A 17974-nucleotide genomic window follows, 5' to 3' on the forward strand; every position below is an offset into this window, starting at 1 on the left:
AGGACCTCCTCAAGGTGTGTATACCTTAAGATCAATCAAATCGAGAGAGAATCCAGTCTTATCGAAAAGTTACAATGCTATGAAAATGGAACACAAAGTCCTGTGGCATACCTTGGTAGTAAATTAGGGGTTTCTTGGCCCAAACCCTAGACTCTGCTGGAATATATCATACCGAATCTGCATCAATATTTACATGCCTTCCAAGGTTCCCGGAGAATAGCGGTGATTCCTGTATTTGGAAATTGTTATGGAATATACGTATAAACAAATTCATTGAGCGAGTAGCCGTAGTATTCATTGAACTTTCAAGAACGTGGTAACACCTACAAATATACATCAAAACAACGAAGGAAGTGTCCGTAGGTAATTCAAAATCAAATCTAGCCAGATGAAGGTAACGTTGCGATGACAAAAGGGTATCAAGTCAACGAGTGCAACAAATCAAGGTCGGCACCTTTGACCAATTTATACAGGAAATATTCAACGAAAACATTGCTGTTGACCAGCAAAATATATTGGAAGAATGGAAGACAAGACATTGATCGTCCATACTTTGGAAGAGAAAGTATGCCAAGCACCAACGCGGGTCTTATTTATGCCACCCCAAATGCATATCAGACTTCGTCGCCGAATGACCCGCACTCGCAAGCCTAACGCCTCCATTCGAGCCAGACGAGACACGACTAAAGTCCGGCTCGGACGCCGGGTTCCAGGAATAATTAGACAGATTCTCGTTTTCAGAGTAACGGCTCGAAGTACTGCCCATCTGGAAAGTTGGTGTTTCAGGGCTCAGGCCATGGATGTTAGTGTGAATGTGAGTGTGCTCGAGTTCGTGTCTGCGGTTGTTGACGCTATCAAGCTCGAAGATTGTGTCGGAGGAGATCATGGTGCGAGGGACGCCGGGCAGGGGGCTGATGGGGCTAGAGTCTAGTTCACTTAGGATTGAGGAGGGGGTTCGGTTGACGCGTTGTCCGAAGGGGGAGAGATGTTCTGTGACGGTCAGTAAACGTTAGCGTTCCTTTTTCAAGTCTGACAAGAGATATGACTCACTGTCGTTGTACTGCTCATATGGTCCAGTATAACTATTCGACGAAGTATAATCACTGCTGACCTGGAGCCCTGCAGGCCCTCTCTCCCTCGCTTCCTTCTCGTGGCTCTCATATGATGTCGATATTTCCAACGTCTTCCTCCTTCGATGCCATAGGTATAAGCCCAGGAACAGAATGATTCCTCCCACGACACCACCAATCGCACCCCCGATAATTGCTCCCATATGGCTGGACGAAGTGGCCGTTGGCACCCCATCAACTACATTCGAGGAGTCATTGTGGACTGCTGTGTTGGTGGGAGCGAGTACCGTCTCAGTAGCCACAACTGAATATCCGATAGAAGTTACAAACGTAGTTGTAGTCAATGATGCAGCTGTGCTGGTCTGGTCATGGCCACTGCCCAACGCAATCGTCGACGTGACCGATGCAGTCAACATAATAGTTTTTGTCGTTACCAAAGTAGTAGTCTGCGATTGATTACCATCTGTTGGTGGTGGCTTGTCCTCCTCGCGACAGATCCCATTATCGCAAGGGTTAGCAGCGCAACAACCTTCAAAAGGTCCTTTGCTGCATCGATAATATTGATATGGCTCAGCACAGGTGTTGGCCTGGCGTGCAAATATGGATGATCCATTCATATCTAAAAGATTACTTAAATTGGCCTTGTTTTTCATTGAGAATAGAGGGGGGAAGGAATGAGAAACTGGCTCGAAGCCTGACAGGCGAGGAACAAAGATGTGGTTCTGGTGACACCGAGAACAACAATGGATAAAAATGGACCAAGTCGTCGAGCCCAGAATATGTGACACGAGGTTCTGTTTCTTCTTCCAAAAGTAGTCAATAATCCGGTTACCTGCTTTCCAAAGGATTGAGAATGTGTGACAAATGCAGAATCTCCTGGGTTTGGCTCTCAATGTTGCCAATTGAACAGGAAGAAGACGTGCTGGTTTTGTGTCACGTTGGGTGTAGTTGAGAAGGCTGTAGAATGGATGATCTGAAGCAACAGATCCCACAGAAGTAGACGCAATCCTCAAGTCTAGAGTTTTCGAGTTTACCAGGTTGAAAGGGTTATCACAGTCATTGGCGGAGCGCGTGGTGGTATTGACAAAGGAAAAGATGTTATGAAGTTGCCCTGCTGAAATTTCCCAATTTGGAAGATGCCAATCTCATCCACAGCCAAGCATATCTATTACGCTAACGGAGAATATTTCTCGATATCTTTGAAAGGTAATATAGAAAAAGTCTATGAACAGACAAATAATTACTATAGCCTCAACAGAAATTGGGACGTGGTGTTCTTAGTATCATCGAACTGCAATTATAACGGTTTCCAAAGTAACTACCTAAATCAAAGACATATGCTGCACATTCTATACACGCCGATGTTTTCTCCAGAGTATAGGTAGTGGTTATATCCCTAAGTCATCCAATCTGGAAGAATGCTTAGGGGTATATGGTGGTTCTTGTAACAGGGAACATACAATATTGAGAACAAACTACAAAATTTTTAGTATACACGCTTGAAGGGTGGCACAGGCTTGCACTCCTTCTCATCCAAGGTATGAGCCTGAACGGCACGATAGGTCAAGTCAACCTTGCCGTGGGGGTTCTTCTGGTAAGTAAGAGTGTGCTTCATCCAGTTCTCGTCGTCGCGGTCGGGGTAATCTTCACGGGCATGGGCACCACGAGATTCCTTGCGGTTAGCAGCAGCGTGGGCGGTTTGGGTTCTATATCTGGTTAGCTATATATTCATGCAGTAGGTTTCTGATTCAAAACTTACGCGCAAGTCAACAAGTTACGGAGTTCAAGAGTCTCAACCAAGTCGGAATTCCAGATCATGCTGCGATCCTTGGTACCAACCTGGTCGAACATAGCATCGACTTGAGTGATCTTGGCGACACCCTCGTCCAAACTCTCCTGAGTACGGAAAACGCTGACATCAGTCTGCATAGTCTTCTGCATAGCATTACGAATTTCGTGGGTAGACTTGGGACCATCTGCTGTGCGAACGAAGTCAAGATCCTTGATAGCTTGGGCACCAGCATCGGAGGCGAGGGGCTTGTGAGCCTTGCCGGGAGAAGAAATGTCACGGACACGGTGGGAAACAGCACGACCGAAAACGATCAAATCGAGGAGCGAGTTGGCACCAAGACGGTTGGCACCGTGGACAGAGACACAAGCAGCCTCACCACAAGCGTACAAACCAGGAACAGTCTTGTCGTTGCCATTCTCATCCAAAGTAACAACTTCACCAGTGTAACGTGTGGGGATACCACCCATGTTGTAGTGGACGGTAGGAAGAACAGGAATTGGCTCCTTGGTAACATCAACTCCAGCGAAGATAGAGGCGGTCTCGGAGATACCGGGGAGACGTTCGTGCAACAATTCAGCGGGCAAATGACTGAGCTGGAGGTAGATGTGATCCTTCTCAGGACCAACACCACGACCTTCACGGATTTCGAGGGTCATTGATCGGGAGACAACATCACGAGAGGCAAGATCCTTAGCAGTGGGGGCATAACGTTCCATGAAACGTTCACCCTCAGAGTTGAGCAAGATACCACCCTCGCCACGAGATCCTTCAGTAATCAAGCAACCAGCACCGTAGATACCAGTGGGGTGGAACTGAACGAACTCAAGATCCTGGTTGGGAAGACCGGCACGAGCCACCATAGCCATACCGTCACCGGTACAGGTGTGGGCAGATGTGCAGCTGAAATAAGCACGTCCGTATCCACCGGTAGCGAGCACAGTGTGGTGAGCCTTGAATCGGTGAAGAGTTCCGTCCTCCTGGTTGTAAGCGATGATACCTCGGCACTCGCCATCCTCCATCAAAAGGTCCAATGCGAAATATTCAATGAAATAGTTTGTGTTGTGGCGTAGGGACTGGCCGTACAAAGTGTGTAGAAGAGCGTGGCCGGTACGGTCGGCGGCAGCGCAGCATCGGTATGCCTGACCACCCTTTCCAAAATCTTGTGACTGTCCACCAAAGGCACGCTGGTAGATGAGTCCATCTTCGGTACGAGAGAAGGGGCAACCGTAACCCTCCAACTCACGAACACTGGCGGGGGCTTCTCTTGTCATGTAGTGAATGGCGTCTTGGTCACCTAACCAATCCGATCCCTTCACGGTGTCGTACATGTGCCATCTCCAGTCATCCTTGTGCATACTACAAAGAGTTTAGAAAATGCCCATTACTCAATGATTCGAGATGTGATAAAGAGGTAACCTACTTTCCGAGTGCTGCATTGATACCACCCTGAGCAGCGACAGTGTGGCTTCGAGTGGGAAACAATTTCGAGACACAGGCGGTGTTGAAGCCAGCTTCCGCCAGACCGAAAGCGGCTCGCAGACCAGCACCTCCTGCACCGACAACAACGGCATCGTACTCGTGGTCCTATTTCGAGTAAGCATTGACGAATTCGTAGGACAATGTCTCGTATGACGTACAATAATTGGGTATTTCTGGGAAATAGGACCTTCGGCTGCCTTTGCACGAAGGGGATTGGAGCCGAATATGCGAGCTACGCGATCCGACGATTAGCCATCGCAACCATTGACCAAAAACCACGCTTATATCCACACATACCGGCAGGTCTCGTCGAGGAGAAGTTTCGTCGTTGATCTCTAAGGGCTCTCGAGATCTGATGGCGCGAAACCGTTAGCCTTTATACAGAATTGAAGATGGTCACGAGGGGCAGTGGTTCGGATGAGGGAACATCGACACGACAGACTGACCTTTGACGCAGGAGCTAAGCTCCGCAAGCTCAACGAGCTCATGATGGTTCGTATACAGGCAAGAGGATGCCCGTTATAATATCAATTCGCCCGAAGAAAGAAAAGGAGAAAGAAAGGAGCGCGATAGAGAGGAGAGTTTGCTAGAACTGCAGAAGATGAGGTTCTTCTGGAGGTTGTCGTCTTTGCCGGTAATTGCTGTCGGTTGAGGGAACGGGCGGCAGGCCGAGAAGCTAGTTACATAAGCACCCAGACATTGCCGAAACAGCTACAGCCAATCAGCATTTGGGTAGTGGTAATCAAGGTCCCCGTAACCGAGGATTTTATTGGCTGGGCAGGCGGTCATCACGTGCTACATGTACAAACCGGAAAATGTAGGAATATATGGCCAACGGCTATATGGCAACCGAAGTAGGGACATTAGAGAAACAATTACAAAGCTAACTAGTTACCAAGTCTATTTCTATGCTTACATCATGTTAGAACTTGGTAAGATTCCGAAGATAGATAGATACCACCGTTCTTGAAGTCAGATATCTTCAAAAAAGTCATGCATGCTATGGAAAATGATCATACAGTACATATATTCTGCCCAAATTGCGCCGTCTACCCGAGCGACCAGAGAAACAACACAACGATTCAAATTGCGTCCTAATTGTATTGCATATATGTCGCGGTAGAGTTGAACTTGAGGTTGCCCTTGATGACCTTGTCCACTGCAGCTAGGAAATCCTTCTCGGTTGCGACCTTTCGGCGAGCACGAATAGCGAACATGCCTGCCTCGGTAGCCACACTGCGTAGTTCAGCACCGGTAGCATTAGGGCAAAGCCTAGATATCAATTCCCATCGAATGTCGCGCTCCACAGACATACTCTTAGCGTGAATGCGAAGAATATTGGCACGACCTTCCATGTCTGGCAACGAGAACTCAATCTTTCGGTCAATACGACCAGGACGCATCAAAGCAGGATCCAAGGTAGATGGGCGATTGGTTGCGAACATCACTTTGATGTTACCGCGAGAGTCGAAGCCATCCAGTTGTGTAATAAGTTCCAACATGGTTCGTTGGACCTCGTTATCACCTCCAGCGCCGTCATCAAAACGAGCACCTCCAATAGCATCGATTTCATCGAAGAAAATGATGCAGGCTTTCTTGGTTCGTGCCATCTCAAAGAGTTCTCTGACCATACGGGCACCCTCACCGACATACTTCTGCACCAATTCACTACCGATCACACGGATAAAGGTGGCATCGGTACGGTTCGCGACAGCTCTTGCGCATAGCGTTTTACCGGTTCCGGGAGGTCCATATAGAAGTGCGCCTTTGGGGGGATCGATACCCAGATTGACGAATCGTTCGGGTGACAGTAAGGGCATTTCAACAACTTCTCGTAGTTTCTCGATCTGTTCTTTGCTTCCTCCGACATCTCCGTAGGTCACATCAGGCTTATCTTCGACTTGCATCATCGTCACGCTAGGATCGATCTTTGGGGGAAGCGGGAGCAGGATCTGGTACTTATTGCGGTCGACACTGGATTTCTGTCAATGTAATGAACCTCTCTGCTGGATGTTATAGATCAAACCTACCCAACTCGCATGCCTTCCTCAATATCTGTAGGACTAACCCGCTCACCAAGGTTGACGACGAACTTTGCAATCTGTTTGACGTTGATGACATATTTACTCTTTTCGGGGTCTTTCTCGTCTTGGATAATCTTCGTGCATCGTGCTACCTGTAAAGGCTGTTCTTCGGCCATACGTTGTCGGTCGGCGGCAACATCCCATAAATGCGGAGGGGCGAGACCCGTATCGGATTCCTAAGTTAGAATAATTAGTGCGAAGTCATCAAGATTCAATCACCAGTTGTACCTTGACACCAATTTTCTCGTTGACACTCTGTTGTTTTTCCTTGATCTGCTTCTCAAGCTTCTTTAGCGCGGCGGCGTACGGAGCAGCTCCATATGTTTTGAGCACTTGAATATCCCTATAATAGTGGTTAGAGAAGTCGGTCAAAGTAGTAGCAGGATCAACTTACTCATCGGTAAGTGGTGTGATTTTCTTCTCTGGTATTTCATCATCTGCAAAGTTCTTCTGGTACTTCTCCCAATTGGATCCCGTGGCACTGGGCATCTTGACGGCTGCCGCAAAGGCGTGGGTGTAGATTAACTAGAAACAAAAGCGGACAGGTATATATTTATTGTAATGCGAAATTGAGAGTGAATGAGAGCCGGATATGTGATGACGAACGGTGTCGTAGAGATGAGGAGATGGATTTGTTGAGGTATTGTGGTTGATAGAAGGAGATAGATGATGTTGGTAATGAAGCTTGAGCTGTCGCTGGTCGAGTGACCGACGTAGGTCTAGCTGTCCGCGCTAGCGTTTGCCAAGCATCCAAACCACCACCGCCTGCCGAACTGTGAAATTCCGAAAAGAGCGGGCAACGACTTTCTGACTCCACGAACAACGACTTCTTTCTTATTACTTTTCAAAGCCTCTGTGTTTGTTGATATTATACAGACAATATGGCATCAGCAGTGGCCGCTCCCAGTGGCGCCGGCAATTCTGCCTTCAAGGTAAGACGAGGAAATGTTTTGATGGCGAAGCGGGGGTTTACTAACACCATGATCAGGATAAGGAGAAGCCCATGGCAGTGCGCACTGCCAACATCCTGGCAGCTCGAGGTTTGTTCTTCCTATCTACATATGTATTTATAACATATACTAACACAATGCAGCCGTTGCCGATGCTATCAGAACGGTATTGTTCATTTATCACCCCGCAGAAATATTTGATTTCTAACAGACACTATGCAGTCTTTGGGGCCTAGGGGCATGGACAAGATGGTATGTCGTGTTCTATCCTTTGATCAATATGAATCATCTCTAACAATACTTTAGATTCAAAATGGAAAAGGCAATACGATCATTGTGTGTACACTTCCTCCGTTTCGTCCGAATATAGACTGACTCCCCAGACCAACGACGGAAACACCATGTTGAAAAGTATGAGCGTTATGCATCCTGCAGCAAAAATGCTTGTCGACCTCAGTGCAGCCCAGGATATTGAAGCTGGTGATGGAACAACCTCCGTCGTCGTCATCGCGGGCAGTCTGCTCGGTGCTGCCGACCGATTGCTGTCGAAGGGTAAACTATATGAAATCTAACATCATTCTAAGGTCACGGCTAATTGTCTAGGTATCCATCCCACAATTATTTCCGAGGCCTTCCAGAGAGCTGCAGCGGCCGCTGTAAATATCCTTCACGATATGTCACAGCCCATCTCCTTGTCAGACCGAACCGCCCTTTTGCAAGCCGCGTCGACCTCCCTTTCGTCCAAGATCGTTTCACAACACTCAAATCTCCTCGGACCTATGGCCGTCGACTCCGTTTTGAAGATCATTGACCCTAAGACCGCGGACAACGTCGATCTCCGGGATATCCGTATCATCAAGAAGGTCGGTGGCACAATAGAGGATAGCGAGATGGTGGAAGGTCTGGTGTTGAACCAACCCGTCATCAAGAGCGGCGGTGGCCCTACACGAATTGAAAAGGCCCGGATAGCCTTGATCCAATTCCAACTTAGCCCGCCCAAGCCAGACGTGAGTCTTGCGACCTTTCTATTTTAAGAATCTTAGCTGACCATCGACAGATGGAAAATCAAATCGTCGTCAACGACTACCGACAGATGGACAAAATCCTTAAAGAGGAACGACAATACCTCCTCAATATGGTCAAGAAGATTCAAAAGGCCAAATGTAATGTTCTCCTAATTCAGAAATCCATCCTCCGGGACGCAGTGAACGATCTATCCCTCCATTTCCTCTCTCGTCTCAAAATTCTTGCCGTGAAGGACATTGAGCGTGATGAGGTTGAGTTCCTATGCAAGAGCTTGGGGTGCAAACCAATTGCCAACATCGACTCTTTCACCGAAGACAAATTGGGAACAGCCGATCTTGTGGAAGAAGTTCAGGCCTCGGGTGCTCGTTACACCAAGATCACCGGCATCAAATCCTCTGCTTCTACAAGCCAGACCGTTTCTATTGTCGCCCGTGGAGCAAACAACCTCATTCTGGACGAAGCAGAGCGATCTTTGCATGATGCTCTCTGTGTTATTCGCTGCCTGGTCAAGAAGAAGGCCCTTATCGCTGGAGGTGGTGCACCAGAAATTGAAGTTGCCAACCAGCTTGCATTGAAAGCTCGTGAACTTTCCGGCACCGAAGCTATTTGCTGGAAGGCCTTTGCTGATGCCATGGAAGTCATCCCCACCACGCTTGCTGAGAACGCAGGTCTTAACTCCATCAGGGTGGTCACGGAACTCCGCCACCGACATGCACAGGGCGAACACAACGCTGGTGTCAGCATCCGTAGCGGAGGTGTGAAGGATAATATTACAGAAGAAAAGGTGTTGCAACCTCTGCTGGTCAGCACAAGTGCTATTGAACTCGCGGCGGAAACAGTGAAGATGATCCTCAGAATTGATGATATCGCTCTCTCCAGGTAAACCCTGAGCAGAGCGCCACAAATGAAACAAAATGAATTGGTTGTCTGTCATAAAATGTCGGCGCATGATGTTAAGAAATGGTTTTTGAGATGGAATCTCGTCTATTATACCAACCCTACTTATACAGGTACCACCTGACTGTAAAATGGCTAGCAATGCATACTAATCACTTGAGTTGTTCTCTGCGATAGTAATTTCTAGACACATGTAGGCGGAAAAATTAGCCTACAACGTAAAATATCTTAAATTTTCTCACAGACGTATCATTTATGACCGGTTCAATATAATTTATATATATCCTCCTCCAGTACTTCGTACGTGGTGTTGCGATGATGCCAAGACTCGGATGTCTTGTTGGCAATTCCGGGGAGCTACGGCACGAGATCTCGTGCCAGGAACACTTCAAACGAGCATGAAACCTGTCGAGCATCAATTTGTTCTCACTCTACTTCGTGAGGAAGTATATATTCTTCCATAACTCTCAATTCTCACAAGGTATCGATGAACAACAAGTGTTACTTCAATGTTACACTAAATCGACCAAGGTAGAGGGCAAACGTCAGCTTCCAGCGTTCGCCCAGTTTGTGTCGCAACCATGGCAAGGAAAGACAAGGACAACGGCCCAGAATTCGTGCCTCTAACAAACCGGTCACACAGATCCTCGGCTTCATTCAGCTCAACAGATTCACTATCTTCGGACGGCTCTCTCTTTGGCGATGATGACGTCAACGCGCTCCATTCTCAAAAGATAACGAGAACACAGTTGCCGGAGGAAAACCCCTATCGCGATGATGACGTGGAACTTGAACGAGGGGATAATATATTTTCACGTCCGACAGAGAACTCGAAAAGAAATCGAGGCAGTCGATTGATATGGGTTGTTGGATTATTGTGCTTGGGGGGTTGGATATTAGCATTTGTACTGTTCTGGGGTCGGCGGAATAGCGAGCTGAGCTCCTCAATCGCTGCAGTTCATGGCGCTGATAGTGCTACGGGGTCTACGAGTTATGGAAAGCCGCTCACCCTGGACGGCGTTCTAAACGGTTCTTGGGGCAGGAGGAGACATTCAATATCTTGGGTTGCCGGGCCGAATGGCCAGGACGGACTTTTGCTTGAACGCGATGAAGACGAGAAGAAAGCATATCTGCGAGTTGAGAGCATACACAGCCGTCAGAATCAGACCGATGCCAGAGAAGGATGGGTTCTCATGGAGTCTGGAGCTTTTGCGGTCAACGGTAAATCTTTGCAGCCTTCAGCAACCTGGCCGAGTCCCGACTTCAAGAGCGTGCTTGTTGCTGCAAATGCCGTGAGTAATTGGCGGCATTCTTTTACTGCTACGTATTGGCTCTTTGACGTGGACACTCAAACGGCGCAACCCCTTGATCCCGACGAACCCAAAGGCCGCATACAGCTTGCGTCGTGGTCTCCGCAATCCGATGCTGTCGTTTTCACACGAGACAATAATTTGTATCTGAGAAAATTAGATTCGGACAAGGTGAGCCAACTCACCAAAGATGGCGGGAAAGACGTCTTTAACGGCGTTCCCGATTGGGTTTATGAAGAAGAGGTTTTTGGCACAGATAGCACAACATGGTGGTCAAAAGACGGGAAATATGTCGCTTTTCTGCGCACAAACGAGTCCATGGTGCCTGAATTTCCTATAGAGTATTACATGTCTCGACCGTCGGGGAAAAAACCCCCGGCTGGTTTGGACAAGTACCCGGACGTACGCAAGATCAAGTACCCTAAAGCCGGGTCCCCCAATCCAGTCGTGACGCTTCAATTTTACGATATTGAAAATGCCGAGGTTTTTTCTGTGAACGTCTCGGGAGGTTTTGCTGACGACGATCGTCTCATAACCGAAGTTGTCTGGGCTTCCAGTGGAAAAGTGCTAGTCAAAGAATTCAATCGAGAAAGTGACGTTATCCGCACAGTACTCATTGATGTTCCTTCAAGGACGGGAGAACTTGTCAGGGTGGACAACTTTGCGCAAGACGATGGCGGCTGGGCTGAGGTGACTCAGTCAACTACATTTATCCCCGCAGACCCGGCAAATGGTCGTCCAGATGATGGTTACATTGATATCATTGTCCATGATGGCTATGACCATTGGGGTTATTTCACGCCTGTCAACAATTCAGTCCCTGTTCTTCTCACGTCCGGCCCTTGGGAAGTGGTAGATACAGAGCCCGCAGTCGACCTTGCTAACAACATCGTCTATTTTGTTGCGTCAAAAGAATCGCCAACGCAACGACACGTATACAGCGTTAAGCTTGACGGATCAGATCTTCAGCCACTGACTGACGTAACCAAAGCCGGTTACTATGATGCATCCTTTTCGATTGGTGGCGGGTATGTATTGCTGAGCTATGACGGACCTCGTGTCCCATGGCAAAAAGTGATTAATACACCAAGTAATCAAAATCCTTTTGAAGAAATTATCGAACAGAACGAGCAACTTTCCAAAATGATTGAGAAATACGCCCTGCCTGCCGAGATTTATCAAAATATCACTATAGACAATGTTACTTTACAGGTTGTTGAACGACGGCCACCACACTTCAACCCGGTCAAGAAATACCCCGTTCTTTTCTGGTTATACGGAGGACCAGGGTCTCAGTCGGTAGACAGAAGATTCTCGGTCGACTTCCAATCCTACGTTGCCTCAACGTTGGGATATATCGTGGTCACAGTGGACGGCCGGGGAACCGGCCATATCGGCCGTGCAGCTCGAACGATAGTCAGAGGAAACCTCGGCTACTGGGAAGCCCGCGACCAAATCGAAACTGCAAAAGCATGGGCCAAAAAGCCCTACGTGGACAAAGACCATATCGCCATCTGGGGCTGGAGCTACGGAGGCTTCATGACTTTGAAGACACTGGAACAGGATGCTGGACAGACTTTCCAGTACGGCATGGCAGTCAGTCCCGTAACCGACTGGCGCTTCTACGACTCCATCTATACCGAGCGATACATGCATACCCCCGAGCATAACCCAACCGGTTACGAGCACAGCGCAATCTCGAATATGACTGCATTGCAGCAAAATGTTCGATTTCTTGTCATGCACGGCACTGCGGATGATAATGTGCATTTTCAGAATACGCTGTCTCTGATTGATAAATTGGATATGGCGGGCGTGGAGAATTATGATGTGCACGTGTATCCGGATTCGGATCATAGTATATATTTCCATAATGCGCATAAGATGGTTTATGACCGTAAGTTTTCGGAAACCCTTCAATTGTTGAAAACTGGATGACTTAGAACTGACAATGATTAGGTCTATCTTCTTGGTTGGTGACCGCCTTTACAGATGGATGGCAACAGGGCAACAGTGTTTTGCCGGTTACCTAGGACAGAAGAATGATTTCTATTGTATATATGATGTGGAACATATTCATCATTGTTTTCTACTAGACTACGTGAAAGCGAGGCGATCCTGTCCAGAGAGCGAGCCTATCTAGATTTATTGTTGATTCGAGCATGGCGTTTGGGTTGGTTGGGTAGTTAGATAACTAACAAAGCAAAGATTTTTCATCAATAGCCAAAGATTCATGTACTTGAAATTGAATTTTAATCGTTGACCACCACATTACCGTACATTTACACATTTTGCTCATTCGCGTGGATACGTCAACTCCATCCATCAAAGTCCTCCACAAATTTCACCGCAGCCTTTAGATAGTAGTCTTCTGAATCCTCCCATGCCTCTCCCAACTCCTTCAAGACACGCAAGGTCTGCAAAAAATATGCATCCGTAGCATGCTGACTTTCAAGAGCTTGCTGCTTAATCCACCCCCAGTTCTTACCTTGCGTATCATGCGCAGCAATAACATCAAACCCAATCTCCGGCCGTAACTGAGCTACATATATCGCCAACGTCGTCAGCCACCACTGCTGTACAAGTGAGATGTGCACTTTATCCGGTGTGTGTGGTAAAATTAAATGAATCGCATGACTCATCAACAACGGATGCAAGAGAGATTTATTATATTTGCCGCCCGCTGCTGGTATTTTGGCTCCAGTGAACAGTGCGACGGCGGCTTTTTGGCTTTCACGGAAATAGGTCGTAGGGTCGGAGGAGATAGTCCATGCATTGCAATGATCTAGTAATGCGGCTTCGTGGTCGCAGAAAATAACTGCCATGTTTTGCTCTCCGGGGATGGTTATGGTGTAGCTGTTGAATCTTTCGTCTGTGCGGACTTTATGCAAAATTTCTGAGATGGAACAAGACTTGTATAAGGGTTCTGCTTGGAAGTAGGATGGTTCGTCGGAGTACTTGAAAACGTCGTTGTCGTAGTAAGATGTTGCTGCGAGGGTGAGGGCTTCCATTGCAAGGTCTCGAACGGACATTTGCAGGGAGAGGGCGAGGTGTATTAATGGTTGTCCCACTGAGCCAGGTTAGCCAAGTCTCATGCGTTGATTTAGATGAAGGTCTTACAGCCAGCTGTGATCGAGCTGATCAAGGGCTGTTCGCCAGTGAATAAGAATTTCTGGAGAACCGCTTTCCAGTCATAACCTTGGTCTACTAGATCGTCCTCAAAGAGATCTAGAAACGCGCGTTCATATCTAGGATGCAGCAAATCGAAATCAGCCATTGATACCTAATCTGATATGGAAATAGTTCGAGAATTCACATACTCTTTCTTCCCTAGAAAATCCATCCAATCACTGCCAACAACCTCACCAGGAGCATCCTTCCATGCCTCTGCGATCCTAGAATCGAGGTCATAGAGGCTCTCGAGAGTTTGTCCATCGGCTCCAAAGAGGAATGCCGATATCAAATGCTGAATCAGAGTTGAAATGTTAGTTTTTAAAATATTCAAGATCTCAATTATATATATATATATATATTTTTTGCTACGCAATGAAACCAAGGGAAATTCTATACCTGAGGTATAAAGTTATGAGACGTTGAATCTGCTCCATCTCTGCAATTCCGCACCGAATGGTTGATATGATTCAACTTCACCAGATGGAAGAGCGTTCTCGCTCTTTTCTCAACGGGGTTTTCGATGTCATAAGTTTCGATGGCCGGCACTCGGATCGACTTGTTCGATCTGAGCGCGAATATTTTGCTTAGGAAAGATGTCATTTTATCTCTCTGAGCTAATGGTTAGGCCTATGTCAAGGCTTATTTGGATTTACGTCCCATGCGACTTTTAATAGCTGGATGATCATCAGTTTGTTGAACTCATGGTGGGGAAACTTGGAGACTAACATTGAGTGCTTTACTTCTTAACGATGAGCTTCGTACACGATATTAACGCTCTAGGAGTTGGTCAATAACATGAACTTTTCCAACGTATTGATTATTTGAAAAGCATGTAGTTCGCTAGTCATGTCATATAGAAGTGATTGTAGGAGTATGAGGAAGAAGGATTATGTTGGGACAGCCGATAAGCGATAAGATAAGCGATAAGAGGTCATACGACGACAAGGCTGGGCCATTGTTTGCTTTGTTTGCACTCGTAGCTTTCTTCAGCTTCCCACTCGTCTTCAACTACAAGCAATATCTACAGAACATCATGGCATGTTGCTGAGCGCTACAATTTACTGATCAATATGGCGGCAACACCGACTATATTCTTACACGCAGAACTATTACCAAATATTCGGCAACTGACCCTTCACGTGTCTCTGCTGAAATCCGCCTCCGAAATCGACCTCCGCGAATCTACAATAACATTGACCGAGTCCTGTCGTGCAGTCACAGTTTCTACCCATCATCAGGGCGTGGAACTAGTAGAAACGCTCAAGTTACCCGTCAAAGTCACCGACGCATCGAGACGCAACCTCAGCTTCGCAGGACATCGTGTCGATATAGGCGGAGCAGAGCCCGAAGCGCAAACGGCCGAATATTCGTTTAGATTACAAGTTGATCCCAACGATACCGGACTAACAATTCCAAACCAGGTGCTTCAGGACGATGATTATGTCCCCTGGACCGCGAGTGATGTGTCAACCTGCGTTGCATTGCATTGTAGGTTTTGCAAGCAGACGATCGTTGATACCACTTCAAAGGCCGACACAAGCTCTCCCTGGCAGTGGAAAGATCTCCCAAGCGGTAACTGGGCCGAGATGATGGATTTCTGGCACTGTCACAAACCTGATGTGCATCCCGATGAAAAAGAGGATCAAAAAAATATTGAAGCACAGAACGCCTCAGTCAAGGGATATGGAGCTTCTAATCGAGTAGTTGCGACGCCGCGAACTGGACTTGTTGATGTTGCTTCTTTCCTAGTCGCAGAAAGCGATTGCCATGGTATTAAAGTGGTAAGTCTTTACAATTATACTCCCCATGACTATTCCAATCTACTACGTTTTACTGTGCTTTCTTTTCTACGTAATACCAATCCTGCCTTTCTCTACGCCGGGTATAAAAGAAGGAGACTCCGTCGCAACCCCACGACGAAGTCACCGATACAAATACCCAATAGCAAACAATCTTGCTCTTCCCTTGGACATACTTTTCTACCAGGAGGACGTTACTCAACCTTGTAGGCGGTTCGAATGCGATTGAGGATGGCTACGGAAGACTTGTTCTAGTATGACCTGATATCCTCCTTCATGGAAATGAAGCGATGGATTTCTATTCTACTTGACTGAGAATTTTGCGGCTATTTGATTTCCACTTGTCCATCTTGAGATTCGAATAATTGACTGGTAGAGGAATTCAAGGGAGGGTAGCGAGCGTACTGTTGCAATTCACTGGGATGTCTGGAGTAGTGGGCTTCACAGCGATTATCACAGGATACATTCATAGATTTCATGTAGTATGACTATGTCCCAATTAATGCAAATCATTCGTTGATTTTACTGGTCGTCACTTGCTACTATTCTAGATCCATGGCTAATCAATCATTTGGCATAGCTTGAACAGCGACCAACCTCAAACTCCGTCAAATCAACGTTATACGGCGGAAAGAACCCAATGAATCTTGGATGTTCCAGATGCAGTGCAATCATAGGAACGGAAGACTCTGTCGCAGAAGGCCTACGATTATACAAGAACAACATTTCCGTGCAACACGCGGGTGCAACAGAAGACGTATATGAAACGCATTCAATAGATATTATCACAAGCTCTCAACTCTTGGATCTGATTGACCATGAAGGTGTTCGACGATTCGTCATTCATGCTGGTCAGTCAGATGGGATTCTGGTGAGTGCTTTCACCTCTTTTCTTCTGGCTGACCGTTGTTGATTGACCCAATTCAGCTATGGGTCTTCAACCCTGATCTCCGCTATTCAAGCTCAAGCGCAAATCACAGCATAGGATCAAGACGTGCCATGAAAGTCCTATACCAGCACGTGAAAGACGTCGAAGGCATCCTAGAACCCGAAAATGGCGCACCAACCCCTCTCTCGTTGGAAGAATTATTCCTCCCTAAAAATATATACGACGAGTTGGTTCTGTCCCTACAACGTAGCAATCTCTTGATCCCGATATCTGCAAGGATCTTTCGCGAGTGGAATGTCGCACTGCTAGATCGTCTTGAGAAACATCCATGATGATGGACCGAAAGAGGAGGTAAACTTGGCTTGTGACTATTATACGTAACTGTTGTACCGCTTGACTGTTATACAGTGTGGCAAGGGGGTACACGATCGGAGCGGCGCAGTATTGCGTCTGTACTCTGTACTCTATCTTGTCTTCCCTTCCGAAGGCAAATGCAGCCAACCCTTATGCGCTGCATATGCCAGTCACCATCCTGCGAACTTGCATTTTGAGCATTACTTTCGGTTGATAGTGCCACTTGGCGAAGCTTGTTCTTTTCTGCCCGGGAATTTTATACTCCATGTTTTGACAAACGTCTGGATCCCTCTCACGGGTTTCTTTCCCAAGCATAAAGAGAAATCCTACAAGCCCCAAAAACAATCATGACTTCGGATTGCATATATCCCCACATTGAAGAGCGCCTGGTCCCAGCCCGCGAAAACCAAGACTATGATTCAGAATGCGCAATAGAACACTACGACTTCACCTATCGGAAATGGACGAGTAAACAAGAATTTATATCTCTCATCAGATCCCTCAGCACTCTTGATCTGCCGAGTGCACACCACATTGAAGACGTACAAGACATTTCAGCCGACGACTTAAAACCGATCTTCAACCTGGATCAGTTCGACGCCAGCAACAATGCCAGGGGTAATGTTCCTGAGCTCCGCATTTCCAATTCTTCGTCACCGCCTGACTATTCTACCGACCGTACATCCTGGGGAAACGCCGATGACATCCCAACGCGAGCACCAAGCGCAGCACTAGAAGATCTCCCACCTCTTGTCAGATGTCACGATGTTCCCGCAATGGGATACGCGGATGACTATAACATGGGCATAGAGAAATCGGTATTATCAAACTGGTCCTTTTCCTCTCTTCTAAACGCCGATTATGACGAGCATGTTAAGGATGGTTCAGGTGCTGAGGGCGAATCACTTGACTCGAGCTTATCCTCATACAAGGAGGATGCAGTTAGGGTTACTGAAAGCAAGGACGATGAGGGTCGGGCTTTCATTTCGCTGGCAAGCAGTACAATACCATCACGGCCCTTGCATATGGACGCCCTACATGCAAATGAACGGGAGCTATAGAACTGCTCCAACTGAGCATTGTCACTATTGTGCTGTATGACTATGTTTTATTTGTTTATTATCACTATTCGAGCATTTCAATTATCCAT

The 17974-nt window shown here is 47.0% G+C and overlaps 8 protein-coding genes across 8 annotated transcripts; 4 read left to right on the forward strand and 4 right to left on the reverse strand.

Annotated features, from left to right (window-relative positions):
* Window positions 1-589: 589 nt before the first annotated feature.
* On the reverse strand, window positions 590-1687 carry EYB26_009823 (uncharacterized protein; the record flags this gene model as incomplete). The annotated part of the gene is made up of 2 exons (XM_054269070.1): window positions 590-990; window positions 1051-1687. 2 exons carry the CDS (start codon window positions 1685-1687, stop codon window positions 590-592), a joined length of 1038 nt encoding a protein of 345 aa, XP_054125045.1.
* An 869-nt stretch (window positions 1688-2556) lies between these two features.
* Window positions 2557-4829, reverse strand: EYB26_009824 (uncharacterized protein; the record flags this gene model as incomplete). The annotated part of the gene is made up of 6 exons (XM_054269071.1): window positions 2557-2776; window positions 2830-4218; window positions 4283-4446; window positions 4500-4573; window positions 4639-4693; window positions 4788-4829. 6 exons carry the CDS (start codon window positions 4827-4829, stop codon window positions 2557-2559), a joined length of 1944 nt encoding a protein of 647 aa, XP_054125046.1.
* A 606-nt stretch (window positions 4830-5435) lies between these two features.
* EYB26_009825 (uncharacterized protein) lies at window positions 5436-6914 on the reverse strand (the record flags this gene model as incomplete). Its single annotated transcript, XM_054269072.1, has 4 exons — window positions 5436-6315; window positions 6372-6601; window positions 6654-6768; window positions 6820-6914. 4 exons carry the CDS (start codon window positions 6912-6914, stop codon window positions 5436-5438), a joined length of 1320 nt encoding a protein of 439 aa, XP_054125047.1.
* A 392-nt stretch (window positions 6915-7306) lies between these two features.
* Window positions 7307-9284, forward strand: EYB26_009826 (uncharacterized protein; the record flags this gene model as incomplete). The annotated part of the gene is made up of 8 exons (XM_054269073.1): window positions 7307-7357; window positions 7414-7465; window positions 7519-7541; window positions 7598-7627; window positions 7682-7711; window positions 7759-7927; window positions 7979-8382; window positions 8433-9284. 8 exons carry the CDS (start codon window positions 7307-7309, stop codon window positions 9282-9284), a joined length of 1611 nt encoding a protein of 536 aa, XP_054125048.1.
* A 595-nt stretch (window positions 9285-9879) lies between these two features.
* On the forward strand, window positions 9880-12641 carry EYB26_009827 (uncharacterized protein; the record flags this gene model as incomplete). The annotated part of the gene is made up of 2 exons (XM_054269074.1): window positions 9880-12505; window positions 12568-12641. The coding sequence occupies 2 exons, from the start codon at window positions 9880-9882 to the stop codon at window positions 12639-12641; spliced, it is 2700 nt and encodes an 899-aa protein (XP_054125049.1).
* Window positions 12642-12920: 279 nt separating this feature from the next.
* EYB26_009828 (uncharacterized protein) lies at window positions 12921-14382 on the reverse strand (the record flags this gene model as incomplete). The annotated part of the gene is made up of 4 exons (XM_054269075.1): window positions 12921-13678; window positions 13729-13856; window positions 13929-14074; window positions 14179-14382. 4 exons carry the CDS (start codon window positions 14380-14382, stop codon window positions 12921-12923), a joined length of 1236 nt encoding a protein of 411 aa, XP_054125050.1.
* Window positions 14383-14852: 470 nt separating this feature from the next.
* Window positions 14853-16802, forward strand: EYB26_009829 (uncharacterized protein; the record flags this gene model as incomplete). The annotated part of the gene is made up of 3 exons (XM_054269076.1): window positions 14853-15563; window positions 16162-16452; window positions 16509-16802. 3 exons carry the CDS (start codon window positions 14853-14855, stop codon window positions 16800-16802), a joined length of 1296 nt encoding a protein of 431 aa, XP_054125051.1.
* A 369-nt stretch (window positions 16803-17171) lies between these two features.
* On the forward strand, window positions 17172-17885 carry EYB26_009830 (uncharacterized protein; the record flags this gene model as incomplete). The annotated part of the gene is made up of 1 exon (XM_054269077.1): window positions 17172-17885. One exon carries the CDS (start codon window positions 17172-17174, stop codon window positions 17883-17885), a length of 714 nt encoding a protein of 237 aa, XP_054125052.1.
* Between the last annotated feature and the right edge of the window lie 89 nt (window positions 17886-17974).

This window comes from Talaromyces marneffei, chromosome 8 (genome assembly GCF_009556855.1).
Source record: "Talaromyces marneffei chromosome 8, complete sequence".
Lineage (NCBI taxonomy): Eukaryota > Fungi > Ascomycota > Eurotiomycetes > Eurotiales > Trichocomaceae > Talaromyces > Talaromyces marneffei.